The 15,399-nt window shown below is 39.7% G+C and overlaps 1 protein-coding gene across 1 annotated transcript in view; it reads right to left on the bottom strand.

Annotated features, from left to right (window-relative positions):
• Positions 1–14,560, bottom strand: part of LOC139725836 (uncharacterized) — a 104,335-nt gene extending 89,775 nt beyond the window's left edge. The window contains exon 1 of the mRNA XM_071636915.1: positions 14,173–14,560. Coding sequence (XP_071493016.1) covers positions 14,173–14,265 — 93 coding nt within the window. The 5' untranslated portion in view covers positions 14,266–14,560. The remainder of the gene's footprint in view (positions 1–14,172) is intronic.
• Positions 14,561–15,399: the final 839 nt, after the last annotated feature.

The raw sequence follows: 15,399 nt of genomic DNA, 5'->3' as shown, positions 1-15,399 counted from the left end.
GTTTTTTTTCCCCAAAGAAAAGTCACGATTGGGATGCGACATATACGTGTCAAACACGGTGCGCACGACTGCGCATCGCTGCAGAGAACAAACAAGTTGACATCCGGGACATTCTCACCTTGACACTGCTATGACAAAAACGAGAATTCTTACAGCTTCCTGTCCGAGAAATTTTGCCACGTCTTCACGTTTCTCACTCTTTCAACGATCTGCTACATCTAAACAAGAAATCCGTGTGTTTGTTTAGTTCCATGAGCTGCCAGCATGCGTTTTTAATCCACCTACAAATTGTATCTGTGATGGGATTGCACTTTCCCGGTTTTCCCGATCACAGCCTCGAATTAAGAAAAATTCAGACACCCTTTTTGTGTATTTTGGCCGTTGTATCTGTTTGATAATGGTTGATAAGATGTAATGAAATATAATAATAATCTTGATGTTAAACACATTAGAGCAATACAAATGAAAGGCCATAATATACACAATTGCTTTTGATACAGTGTCAATGCGTTTGGACGTATTTAATATTTATTCACTCGCATAATGTATGTTTGCTATCGCGCATAAGTATAGTATTGTCCAGTACAGTATAATCAAACTATAAATCAAATGAATCTCGCGCAATAAAACATAACATCGCTATATCACTGCAAATCAAATCATGAAAGAAGTGCTACAACGACAGAACGTGCAGACGAATTCTATTAACAAAACAGAAGTTATAATGATCGAGTAGTGCATCACAACCTATCTGCCCCAACCCCACCCCGCACCTGGCTATTGAAAATATAATAAAGTTTGCACAAATCAATGAATATAATTGAACATTTTCAAGGATATCAGTAGTTGCCGTCTCAACCGTAAACTATACTACTGAATTCTTTCCAGCGCAAACAGAAGAAATTGCAACCGCTGTGCATAGTGAATCAGAAAACAAAAGAAAAATAACCATGAATTAATACACTAATCTATACCTGTATAATAATAGAGTGTGAAAACCAGCGTATCATTAATCTATCCTCGCATCTACAAGCGTGAAATCAGCTAATTGAAGAAAAAAAGTAAAGAAAAAGAAGATAAAATCGTTGTGTGCTGCAATGAAAATTAGCACAAGTATAGATGGTTGGGTATAATAACAGTGTATAACATGTCATGTGAACCAACTGCCTGGCTTTTAGACACCCGTACAGCCGTCACAACATACAGGGAGTATGTATCTAATAGTGTTGGCATCTTCTTCTGACTCGAAGTGCCCGATTTGTGCATGGTTACGTAATCATACAGGAAAATGTTTGTTATTTTCCCCATTTCTCCTGCCAATTGCAGTGAGTGTGACTTACGTGTCGCTGCTTTAGAGGTACTACTAGTATCCTATCAGCTGTCCTGCAGAAAGCGTCAGCAATGTGGGAACGTGTCCACAATAAAAGTGCTACACTTTATCTACCTGTGGACCGACCACGATCATGTCCTTTAGGAAAGTGTCTTTTATATGTTTGTTTGCTAGTTTGTTTTTGTTTTTGTTTGTGGTTTGTGTGTATGTGTGGGTGTGTGTGAGTGTTATCGCCACAGATATCCAATGGAAAGAAAAAGGATGAAAATTCATCGCTATCAATGTTTTCTGTGCCTTAATTTATACGTCACAAAGTTATTTCGTTTTGAATATAACTGTTTATTAAGGGTTTCCGAATAATAAAAAAAAAATCAGACAAACAATGCTTGAAGTATAAAGGCTGTATAAACGGAAGTGAAGTGTGTCGAGATATGTCTGTTTTATGTTTCAAGGTGTTTGGTTTGACAATTGGAAAAGTTAGATACATGGATTGAGATCTTATGGTTTCAAAAACAGATATAATGCTCTTTCTATAAACTGCGCAAAACTTTGACACAAGGGCACACTTCAGTGTCTCTCAAAATGTCAAAATATCTTTGTGACACTAAAGTATTGTATAGAGTGTGAACAAGAGCAAATGTGCTATTTCGAGGAGTTTTACTAACAATCTTAAGGGTTCCCTGAATTTAAATGCATGTTGATTTGTGTTAATTCATGATAACCTTAACATCACTTCTGCGGTAAAACGAATATCTAGAATAATTCCATGTATTTTTGATTAATTTTTCTTCTATTTTTTCTTCAGATTACTTGGATACGCCCACAATAAATCCTTCCAAACCAATATTCCTGTTGTGACCTCATCTGTCAATCATTGCCAAAGTACTGTTTAACAAAAGACATTGGAATGCACCTTCCCGTTGACTCAGCATAACTTGCATGTTCCCTCGCCATGTCTTTTGTTAGTCACATTAATATTACAGAAACATGCAAGTTATGCTGAGTCGAGGGCACTGGCGTAGCCAGGGGGGGCGATGGGGGCGGTCGCCCCCCCTAAGATTTGGACCGGGGATTTGGGAGGCGGAAAAAAAATGCGTGTATACTGTATGCATGCACATGAAGCGGGTCTCCTTTGCAACCTTTCATCAAGTAAGATATTTTTATTGAATATTTCACTCAAAGTGTGCACCAGATCGTTGAATTTCAATTCAAAATATGCAAAATCTCTCGTGCTTGGCAGGGGGTATCCCCCTCCCAAACCCTCCCCCTCTGTGCCTCTTTCCCTAGCTAAGTACACTTTTTAGATTTACAAAAAAATTATGAATAATTCTGAGTGCATAAGACTTATCACTTATATTCCGAAAACTCAAGGTTCCCTCATGTATAAGGGGAATTTCCCCTTTTAATCGACCCTTTCCTCCTTCAGCCCCCCCCCATCAGTTTGTTTGCTTGTTTTTTTTTTTTGTTTTTTTTTTTTTGGTGATTTCCCAAATGTTGATTCCATCAAATATGCGTATACGAGATATCTCAATTTCAACCTTAAAAAGGCAAAAGCTCCATCGGAAGGGAAGGGTGGAGATAACACTCGCCCACGTCTTCTTCCTGCTCGCCCCCCCCCCCCCCCCCCCCCGCCATGCATAGAAGTAGACTGTGGCCATACCCAGATCGCTTTATTTCAATTCTAAAAACGCAAAAGCTCCGAGAGCGGGAGGGGGAATCCCCCTTCCCCTAAGCTCTACCTCACTAGACTTTATATATACACACAGATGGTGCACATTCGGAATAAGAGCTAAATTCCGTGATTTTAACACTTCGATGAAAAAGTATTGCACCAAAAATTTGCACCAGATCGCTGAATTTCAGGCCTGAAAACGCAAAATCACCTTCGTGTGGCAGGGGATATGCCCCTATCTACACCCTTGTGTGCATGCTTTTTCTGTTTGATTGCTGAACAGACAGCGTTCATGATATTCAGTGTAAGAATTAATACAAGAAGACTAGTGTATTTGAATTATACCCGGTGAGATAGGCAAATTGTTCAATAATAATCTACACTAAAATATACTGCAACCTTAAACAAGTGGGACTGTTTCAACTCGTTAAAAACTCGTTAAAAACATGCATCAAATTGCACCATTTGCAACATCAAAATGCAAACAGTTCTCACCGTGGGAGGGGGGACACCCCCTCCCACACCCTCCCCTCCCCCCTCGGTCGCTCCACTCGCTCGGGTTCAGTTGCGTTCATGATATTCAGTGAAACGAATTAATACAAGAAGTGTATTTAAATTATATCATTTTATAGGCAAATTGTTCAATAATAATCTACACTAAAATATACTGCTATAAAGCGGGACTGTTTCACGTCGATAAAACGCGCAAAAACATGCATCAAATTGCACCATTTGCAATATCAAAATGCAAAAAGTTCTTATCGTGGGAGGGGGGACAACCCCCTCCCACACCCTCCCCTCCCCCTTCGCTCGCTCCTCTCGCTCGGGTTCAGTCGCGTTCATGATATTCAGTGAAAATGATTAATACAATAAGTGTGTTTAATTATACCATTTTATAGGCAAATTGTTCAATAATAATCTACACTAAAATATACTGCTACCATAAACAAGTGGGACTGTTTCACGTCGATAAAACGCGCAAAAACAAGCATCAAATTGCACCATTGCAAAATCAAAATGCAAAAAGTTCTTACCGTGGGAGGGGGAAACCCCCTCCCACACCCTCCCCTCCCCCCTCGCTCGCTCCGCTCGCTCCGCTCACTAGGGTTCAGTCGCGTTCATGATATTCAATGAAAAGAATTAATACAAGAAGTACATTTAAATTGTACCATTTTATAGGCAAATTGTTCAATAATAATCTACACTGAAATATACTGCTATATACCTTAAACAAGTGGGACTGTTTCACGTCGATAAAACGCGCAAAAACATGCATCAAATTGCACCATTTGCAACATCAAAATGCAAAAAGTTCTTATCGTGGGAGGGGGCAAACCCCCTCTCCCACACCCTCCCCTCCCCCTTCGCTCGCTCCACTCGCTCGGGTTCAGTTGCGTTCATGATATTCAGTGAAAAGATTTAATACAAGAAGTGTATTTAAATTATACCATTTTATAGGCAAATTGTTCAATAATAATCTACACTAAAATGTACTGCTATATACCTTAAACAAGTGGGACTGTTTCACGTCGATAAAGCGCGCAAAAACATGCATCAAATTGCACCACTGCAAAATCAAAATGCAAAAAGTTCTTACCGTGGGAGGGGGGACACCCCCCTCCCACACCCTCCCCTCCCCCCTCGCTCGCTCCGCTCGCTAGGGTTCAGTCGCGTTCATGATATTCAATGAAAAGAATTAATACATGAGGTGTATTTAAATTATACCATTTTATAGGCAAATTGTTCAATAATAATCTACACTAAAATATACTGCTATATACCTTAAACAAGTGGGACTGTTTCACGTCGATAAAACGCGCAAAAACATGCATCAAATTGCACCATTTGCAACATCAAAATGAAAAAGTTCTTACCGTGGGAGGGGGGACACCCCCCTCCCACACCCTCCCCTACCCCCTCGCTCGCTCCGCTCGCTCGGGTTCAGTTGCGTTCATGATATTCAGTGAAAAGAATTAATACAAGAAGTGTATCTAAATTATATCCTTTTATAGGCAAATTGTTCAATAATAATCTTCATCAAAATAAACTGCTACCATAAACAAGTGGGACTGTTTCACGTCGATAAAACGCGCAAAAACATGCATCAAATTGCACCATTTGCAACATCAAAATGAAAAAGTTCTTACCGTGGGAGGGGGAACACCCCCCTCCCACACCCTCCCCTACCCCCTCGCTCGCTCCGCTCGCTCGGGTTCAGTCGCGTCCATGATATTCAGTGAAAAGAATTAATACAAGAAGTGTATCTAAATTATATCCTTTTATAGGCAAATTGTTCAATAATAATCTACATCAAAATAAACTGCTACCATAAACAAGTGGGACTGTTTCACGTCGATAAAACGCGCAAAAACATGCATCAAATTGCACCATTTACAACAACAAAATGCAAAAAGTTCTTACCGTGGGAGGGGGGACACCCCCCCTCCTCCTACATCCTCCCCCCCCCCCCCCCCCCTCGCTCGCTCCGCTCGCTCGGGCTCGGTCGCTTCGCTCCCTCGCAGACTAACCGCCCCCCCTAAGATGAAATCCTGGCTACGCCGTTGGTCGAGGGGAAGGTGCATCCCAATGCCTTTTGTTAAACATATCAGTATTTTATCAATGGTTGACATATGAAGTCACAACAGGAATATTGGTTTGGAAGGATTTTTTTTTTTGTGGGCGTATCCAAGTAATCTAGAGAAAAATAGAAGAAAAATTAGTTTAAGGAATGTTTCTATATAGATATTCGTTTCACCGCAAAAATGATGTTGAGGGTATCATAAATCAACACAAATCAACATGCATTTGTATTTCAGATAACCTTTAAAGATTCCGAATGTAGGCAAACAAAGCAGTAAACTGACGATAACATACCGTCCTTGGGACAGCTCTAGACTCTACGTCTTTGTGGGATTTGCTCATCATGAAAGCTCGAATTATTGGTCTTTATATACTTTAAGAGAAAGCGAGGAGAACATGCAGGTAATGCGGAATGTTTTTCAAGCGTTTGCAGCACATAAATGACAACACGACAAAGGGATTTTGAATAGAAATAGGTTTATTCCATTCCACAGTAACACATTATGAAGAGTTCGATCCCAAAACTGATTACGTGCATTCTTAAACAATTCAAAGTAAGTTCATCATTTAGGCAGAGCAAAATAAAAACTTTCCAGCGATATATCTCACTTGTGACATTATATTAAGTAATATTCTCCAAATTTCGATTAAGAATATTCCATATTTTCTTATTATTTTTGCTGTTTTTTAGAAGCTTTAATCGCAAATACCTCAAATTGTCAAGAATGGAGTTAAGTCGTTTTGCGATTAAACTTTTCATATATACTTACAGAACATAAACCGTTAAACGTACACATACACGCACAGGAAAATACTGTGACATTGTAACAAAACGTGATACCGTGATACAGTGACCTACTTTCTCACATAAGGCACTAAGTATTTGAAGATGCCCTAAGCATTTGAGAAAGGTGCATAGAGAGAGAGAGAGACAACAAAAAAAAAACATCCTGATTTGTCACATCCTCATAGGCTATCAAACGATTATTTTGAGCTAATAATTCTTATGTCATGTAGATCCATTGACCCAGTTTTTTTATTTTGGTAAGTCCACATCCACGACAGAAACCAAAAACGTGACACAAACATTTAGAGGGCTTGGTCAAATAATAGAATCGCTACCAATGCACCAGTTTACTTGCGGCTTCCTTGTCATGTTGGTACATGTATGTAAAAGACCGTTGTCGAATTTATGAGCAAAGAAATGGAAGGAAAGAGAGAAGAGCGATATATGTTGATAAAGAGAGAAAAATAATTGAAAGAGCGAAGAAGGAGAAGAGAGCAAATATTAACTGTCAGCCGTCAAGGAATGCGAGGCTATTGATTTAACTCGGGTGAGCTGGAATAACCCTTTCCCTGTTGACATTAGGAAGGTATTTTGAAATACCGAGGTGGGTATGTAACATATAATACACGTGAATCAGCGCCAGCCACCGTGAATTTCGAACAATGGGCGAGCTGGTGGGAGGGCCTTTGTTATTTCTCTGGAGAGAGACGCTTTTTGGTCCATGAGCAAGAATTCGATCACAGAAGAAAAAAAAATAAAAATAACTCTATTGGAGAGAAGAGTTCTTTCCCACAGTGCATGTGTGTTTCGAACCAGAGAACTAGGCTTGGAAAACTGTCAGCTATGCGTCGACAACCGAGCTGGTCGACAGCTCCACATTCACCTGCCTGCCCATGGGGAACTAGCCGACTGGGAGACCCCCATACCTTGGCGAACTTTGTTGAGGGGTAGTTTGAGCATGAACAACTTATCTGAACACAGGAGAACACACCCCCACGGATGACCATTTTAAAAGGACTTGATGAAACCAAAGAGGTATTAAGTGTAATTTCTCGCCTAGTACCTCCTTGACGAAACAGCGGAAGTGGCCAATCTAGGTGCACATTCTCTTTTATTTCATTTAATTTCATTTATTTTTTCCATCTCCAAAATACATTTTTCCTTCCATATGAAATATAAATACATATATATGTGAATATTACAAAATGTGATATAAGTGGAATTTATAGATATACAAATGACAAGGTGAAAAAGAAAAAAGCACAAAAGCACAAAAAAGCACACACACAAAAACATTCTGAAATTACGAAAATGCAGGAGATGGGGAGGAATGCAGAAGAAGCAAAGCTTGTAGGGTGCATTCCCTCATGCTTTATATTAGCATGGCGTCCATCCGTGAACTAAAAAGGGTCGTAGTGGTCGTCACGTGACTCTGGTGTTAACTTTTCGAGACACCTCTTGTGTTGAGATTATGAGATTATGCCACTGGTATTACATTTCTCGACGCCAAAGTATATGATCTACTGTTATGTCCTGATCATGATCAGAATGATACTAAGTTTCTTGCACGCACGTAACCCAAGATACAAAAAGCAATTAAGGCATTCGTAAAATATATTGTAGTTATTTCAAGGAAAGTCTTTTTATTTCTTTTCGTTTTGCGATTACATAACAAAATGAAGGATGCCACACAATTCATAACTTGGTCTCGTGGCAGCTAGACCTTATCATATATTATGTAGCTACTCGCAGGTCCATTTCTTTATAGATGTGCATTCATGACGCATTTGATGACACGCTTGCGATAGCACTATGAAGAATGACAAGAGAAATAAGAAAAAAAATAGTGCGTTGGTGTGTGAAAGTTCGTTAGTGTGCGGGTGTGTTTGCGCGTTGTTGTTTTTTTTTTGTGTACGTGTTTTGTGTCTTTGTATTGTGATAGACAAAGATGCATCGAAAGGCAGAGAGATACAGACATTGCATGCAATTGGACACAAACAGACCTGTTAATGATGAGGAGACAGCGAAAAACATGATGGCTATATGATAACATACTGGGACATGTTTGACATCGGAATTACATAGCAAAATGTATCCATAAAATTGTCACCCATTTTCTCTTTTTATAGAAGCTGTCGTGTTAAACTTTAAAAAAATAAGGCATCGCAATTTGGATTGCCTACAGGTATACTTGCTGATGTATGAACGAATTACAAGAATACTCTCTGATTGACAATTTGCCCTTCAGCGGCGTAATCGATTATCAATCAGTTGCATAAAAACCTCTCGACGGAAGAATTTCATGAATTTGAGTAAGAATGCCCTCATTGTTTTAAGCTAGCGAACTTGATTGTAAGTCATGACCCTGCACAGAAATGAAATCTCACGTCTCAGTCGTAATCACAGCTGCGCAAACATTCTTAAACAGAATGATGTATGGAAACAATACGACAGAAAACCATGACAGACACCGTTATTGAATCCTGATATTATCTTCAACTTGGGCTAGTGTGGCGCCGTACAGCAAGTCATAACCATCTCGTCAGTATACATGCATTAGCTATACGTCTCTGTATATAACGTTGTTTTTCTAACACGCTCTTGCATTACAGGGAAATGACGCTGAACGATAGACAACACTATGTTGACTCCTGAGTAAAGAAAACCTGATACAGTCTCATCAGTACAGTGTACCAACACAAATGAATGCAATTTCGGCTAATGAAAAAGAGGGCTTCCTACAGGCCTATAGGTCCCTCCCAATCGTATCAAGCAGATTGACCCTATACAGTTGACACCGCACCCACATTCAGACGATAACCACAAAAACAACAATGGTATTTTAAGCCTAACTTTGTGACAAAGTAATATCTATTCCCATATATAAGAGGAATAAAGAGCAAAATGAACGAGGTAAACAGGGCATACAACCGATGGCACGATGGACTATATCCTATCAATGTTATCGAGAAGGACAAAGATCAAACTTATTTCATAGCTGACATCAATTTTTTTGTAAAGAAACATACCAGAAAACAACCAATGTGCACATCTTTCTGCCTGTCTCTCTTTCTGAATATGTGCCGTTCCAAACCAGTACACTTTGACGATATCAGCAATGAACATCTGTACACATGATTATCTATTGCAAGCAGGAAGTGAAGTGTGTGGTTTTAATCATTTTTAATCAAATATTTCAGCGAAGTGTCAATATCAATCTGCCTGTAGAATTCTCTCTGAATACATATCGCTAAGGGGGGAAAATACGAGCTTCGGAGATTACAAGAGAAAGACGTGATGTTATGTCGACAGCCTTTGTATAAATATATCATTGGACTTTAACCTGTTCATAGCCAAATAATGGTTGGTGTTCGCTGCTGATCCGTTACATGCCGACGATACAATATGCCTACAGATTGATAATGGTGGGGTCATCGGGATAAGTACGCAGGCAACATTGGAGAACATGCTCCGCGGGCACGCGCAAAACAAAAGTACATTTTCTCGACGCTTCCCTTTGCAAGATTACAGCCCTCTTTCGGAAGTCCTCCAAGTTTCCAGCAAATTTCCTCTGAAGATAACAATCTGTAGACTCGAATAAACACATGTCAAACTGAAGCTAAAACAGTGTAACCTGGTGTGCAGCGAACATGTTTGCAATGTTTCCTTAAGCGGGTCTTCATGTCTACTTTTGGACACTGAAGTTTTCCTTACTGTTAACAGTATTTGGCATGCAAGTAGAGTATGAAGTACCCGAATCTGTGATTATGTTACATCATTTGAGTTGCAGTAAGAGTATGTTCGCTAGAAAGCCTAACCCACGATGAAGCAGGCAATCAAAGGGAATTACGTTTCCAGAAAATTTTCCCGAACGAGAATGTTGTACGTGAAAGTAAGTGCTAAAGTCAATATGGATCTTCAAAGGTTGAGAAAATAGAATCTTTGAGTTTCATACATTTTCAAACCTGTCAATTTTGTATACACACCCGGTGAACTTGATGCTTGCGACAAATTTGATCACGTGACCTACACGGATATTTCGAAGTCCCCGGATGACGCCATGTCAGATGATCTGTTGACCCTCAAACTGTCAAAAGGTCCTCCAACACCGAACTGTCGCAACGTTGTGTTCGATTCTCGCTGAAACTTTCGTTGATATCTGATTTCATGCATAACAACCATTTTCTAGAAGTAAGATGACCTATAAAGGTTGTAGCTCTGAGTTTTTGAAACTTCACGGGAGTCGGGAATCGAAACGGTCTCAGTGTGGTAAAGACCGACAACTCAAGCTGACGATATGTTATTATCTAGAACATTCGATCCGAGCTCACGACCTAAATAACATTTCAGCTAAGATAGAATATTTTAATGTTTTAGGCTGACTGAGAGATACCTTCAATGTCTCAAGCCTAGCTTTACAAAATGCTATTGACAGTGAATGCAAACAACTTCACCGGCCCCAGATTTGGAACAGTCTTGACAACACTCTCCCAGATGCTCTGACTCTTCCTTCCTTCAAATCAAAACTAGGAAAATGACTTTTGTCATCCAAACAAAAAACAAAAAATATACTTCTGTTATTTAGAATTGCCAATAGTGCAAGGGTTTATTTAGTTGGCAAATCTTCATCGAACCTCAAGCGTTTATGCCTTGAAGATCTTTCGAAAGAGCCTAATTGTAGACACTCATTTTTGTTTCCTTTTCTTTCTATTGCCCATCTTTGGCTTGTTTTTCCTGCCAGTTCCGTCCTTGTTTTTGTTCTTGTCCTTGACTTTTCTCTCTGTCCGTTTTGTCTGACGTCATAATGTCAAGATCTTCATGCATGGAGTCCTAGACTGATTTTGAGATGCCCTTATCTTTCAGAGCAATTCACAAAATTTGCAGGCTCTGCTTTTCTAGTTGATTTCTCTATTCCATAATAATATTGTTAAAATATGGTCTTAATTGCTTATGTCTTCATTTACCGAAATATAAACACAAAATTACTATGACTGTATTATGCATTATTGAAATTTGTATGATTTGAAATTCTTTACTCGCGTAAGCGCTATGTATATTGCCTTACTTTGCATGGAAATAAAATCATTTGAATTGAATTGAAACAACTTCACGATGAATGACAGACGTAAACATTCCAAAAGAGTGTTAGAAATCATTGCTATTCAGAGACATTTACTAGCCTCTGCTGCTCGACCCTGTGATGAAAAAAAGAAACCCAAAACACACACACACACACACACACACACACACACACACACACACACACACACACACACAAAACACACACACACATACAAGCAAACCGGAAATTAGCAAGCAAATTCCAACCACAATAATTATACCAATTCCTACTGTTCTTTGGTATCCTCACATGGAAACGTGTTGGAAGATTATACCCTATACTATATACACTGTACTAGGTCGAAATCTTGGGATGATGTCGGAATGGGTCATAACCGTCCGAAATTGTCTGTGTCGCATCAAGGAATATACATGTAACTCTGGCCATGCTGCATTTGCCAAGGTGATTGAAAGGTGAGGCCCGCTCAACCAGACAGTCTATTTCCATGATTTCTGTCGGCAGACCGTAAAATAAGCCGTGTCTTCTACATCGAGAGAATCAGACTTTTCTGTATGATTTGTCTCTTGTTCATTCAATCCGACAGATTTTCTCGGACACAGACTAAATATAAACTTACCTTCACCTCCCTGCCATCAACATACTGATCACCCCGTATACGGAAAGACAAGGCAGTATCAAGCTATGCGGGATTTTACGACTTGTAGCTGTGCTTATAAAGAAATCGCGGAGGAATCTGATTCAAATAAAAAGTAATACTTGATTGAAAATATTTCATGATTCACATCGTAAAGATGAAGCAGCGCTATACTCTCAGAGTGACTTCGATGAATAACATGATGAATTTAGTAGTATACCACATAACTCAATCAGGCATTAAGACACGTTTATCGCTTTCGGAAATTCTGTCTTAACAGGTCATGAGTAGATGAAATAGTGGCATGTTGTTTACGTCAAAACGTTTTCAACTTTTCCAGTCCAAGTTTGAAGGTTATAATGATCACGTGTCATGGGGCGAATGATTCAAATGCCAGCAAGATGTAGGATCCCATCAAAACGAGCAACTTTCTTATTTATGTCATTACTTTATCAGAAGTCTGCGTAGACTGCTATCGTGATCGATGAAAGAGTATACCCTTATATATAACATACCCCATTATATTAGAACTAACTGGTCGAACTTAATGTACTATATAATTTATTACGAAAACAACCAAGCAGGTTTGAAGTCAGTTCACAAAAGCCTGCGTGGTTTTTCATGATTGATATCAGCCCCGCAAAAGTCTGCACGATAAGTGAAGACGAATAATCAATTTCGGGAATCATTTTTCTTTTTTTTTTCTTTTTTTTTTGGGGGGGGGGAGGGAATGGTCCCTTTAACTGACTATCATAAATAAATCACCGCTGTCACTAATCGACGTTCACTATACCATGGACCTACAAAGTAGGTCCATGACTATACCAACGTGACGGCAGTCTGGGCAGTTTTCTGTCATCGGGATAGGCACACGATTAAACTTGAACGTCACGTACACTTTCTGTTGAAGCCGTATGGTCGTTATAACATTTTCCGCATATTTCTGCCAGACGTCAGCCGCCGCACCTGACATCTCATTCTCGGACGTAACTTACAAAGGGTTCTTGCGCTGTTCACGTATACTGCAATCTTCCCAAGACTATCACACTGGCGCAGTCTCCACTGCATTGAATGATCATTAGTGTGTTAGCTGATGGAAAGTAATTGATTCACCCGATTTTGGACACACACTTTGGTGGCCATCTAATAATTGTCAGTTCTTAAACGTTCAGAAATGATCATGATCATGGACCATAGAGCTACTGAGCTCCATAGGTAGACATGTTCACCATCAGTCATAAGAAGTGAAATGTTCGAGAGCATTTATTATAAGCCCTTATGTTTGAAGGGCGCATAGATTTGTTACTGTCTTAAAAGCATAATATAAAGCGGGGTTGGACACAATAGATCAGAGTGCTGAATATCTATCTTTACAAGGTCGCATTTATACAAACTGGACGATATTGTATACAGTACTCATGCAAGGCCGTCATTTAGAAATTTGTTGACCACAACTATACGATTGAAATCTCATCTTTTGTTCGGGCATCGCCGCTGTAGGAGAAACTAAAAACGTGATCTTTACTTTAAATTTGTTCCGGTTGAAATTTCAAACTACGGATTAATGGATCCATTCGCTATTCAAGCAATATGCGGTTAAATAATGTCTATATAATATTAAGGGAAGGGTAAACTCTTCTAATGTATTCACTGAATAGGTACATTTTGTTTTCTTTACGAGGAGCCACGAGATGAGAAATTATACTGCACAGGGATAAAACAACAACACCGCTTGGATGTCCAGTCGGTAAACATTCCATTACGACATGAGTGTTTCACCTACTCGCGGAATGTGTGTGGTGTTTACTCGAAAAGTTTGCAGGACATTTCAAATGGGTTAACTGCCAAATAAAAGGAAAGGGACGATTTGTATTGGCGCCTCTTTATAGAACGAACCAGGAAGTATTGGTGTGCCTCGTGTTTTCGGGGCGGGACAGCCCGGGTAATGTGGAGCTGCGCCACTCCGTACATACGGCCTGACCGCACTTACCCATGGCTGCACACCGCACCTCCCCATCCTATGCGCACAGACAAATCATACGTCAAATTATGATCTCTAAACCTATCAAACTGAATTCTACCCTACCTTTATCCAGCGGCATGATTCCTCGATTGCTTCGTCTAGCATAGCTTCTGGGTCGGGAGTAAATTCAGGTTCGTCCTCGTTATATTCCTCCATGGTGCTCCAGGGACTTCCTACGTCCACCTTACCTATACGCACGCGGCTCGCTAAGCACAATATTATCTCCGTAGCAGACAGCACGATAGTAAGCGATTTTCAACTATCGAAAGATTGTCGTCTGCTGTGGTGGGTTATCACGGAAATTCTCTCGTATGAACCAAATCAAGTCTTGCTTATTTGCTTTTCTCCTTTCTTTCAGAATGGATCTTGTCAGTCGTGAGAATGTATTTCAAGACGTGTCATCAAGAGTATCCGAAATCTTAAAGCCAAAAGGCGTAGCAGGATCCCAGAAAGGAATGGCGGTGTTTCGATTTGTGCGCAAGTTCCACGAATGATCCCGATTTGCACTTCTCTCGACAATAATTCGCGGATACCACAATAATAGGTGGTCCACCTTCAGTTCGTTCTATGAAATGCGTGCGCAGTCATTTCCATGGGTTCATCTTTGTTTGATTAGCTGTACCATTTCTCTGTTGTAATCGTCTCACCGCAAAAAGACAACAACAACAACACAACGTTGACACCTGAACCATTCAAAGCTATTCAACTTCACAGGCTTCCTTCGTTTCTCGTGACGTCACAATGTTGAGCCTCCGTGATTGGATTTTTTTTCCCCCTTCAGACTCTTTCACCTTGTGGCACAACAATCCTTGATAGCAGTTTACACAACACGTCTAGGCTTAACAAACTTATGCTTAACAAACGTTAAGTATGAAACAGATAGCGCAATATACCAAAGCTGTTTTCCCCTCTTGTATTATGATAGCTCCAAATTCTTGCACTTAATTCTTTTCTTTAAACTTTTCCATATACTTGTATAGATATGCCCTTATTTTTCCCTTCAATTCGTTTTTGTCTTGTTGTATTTCCTTTGTGCTGTCCTCCTCGACTAAAAGATATTGGAAATACTCGGAAGTTCAGGTCGTTTGTCTCTGTGTATGTGTTTGGGAAAAATAGAGGAAAGAATTTGGAGAAACCATATCGCCAAGAGGTCGTTATTCCAGTCAAGCGAACTTCTTAGAGATAACGGTCTCCTCCATCTGTATACCTCGTGAAGATACGATAAAACATATGCGTATATCATACCCGTAATTAAATCTATTTCAAGTACTCTTGTTTGATGTGAAAGTC

The sequence above is a fragment of the Diadema antillarum genome, unplaced genomic scaffold, assembly GCF_040938485.1.
Source record: "Diadema antillarum isolate AM-2024a unplaced genomic scaffold, OU_Dant_1.0 seq00000061_RagTag, whole genome shotgun sequence".
Lineage (NCBI taxonomy): Eukaryota > Metazoa > Echinodermata > Echinoidea > Diadematoida > Diadematidae > Diadema > Diadema antillarum.
This window is presented reverse-complemented; position numbering and strand designations above follow the sequence as displayed.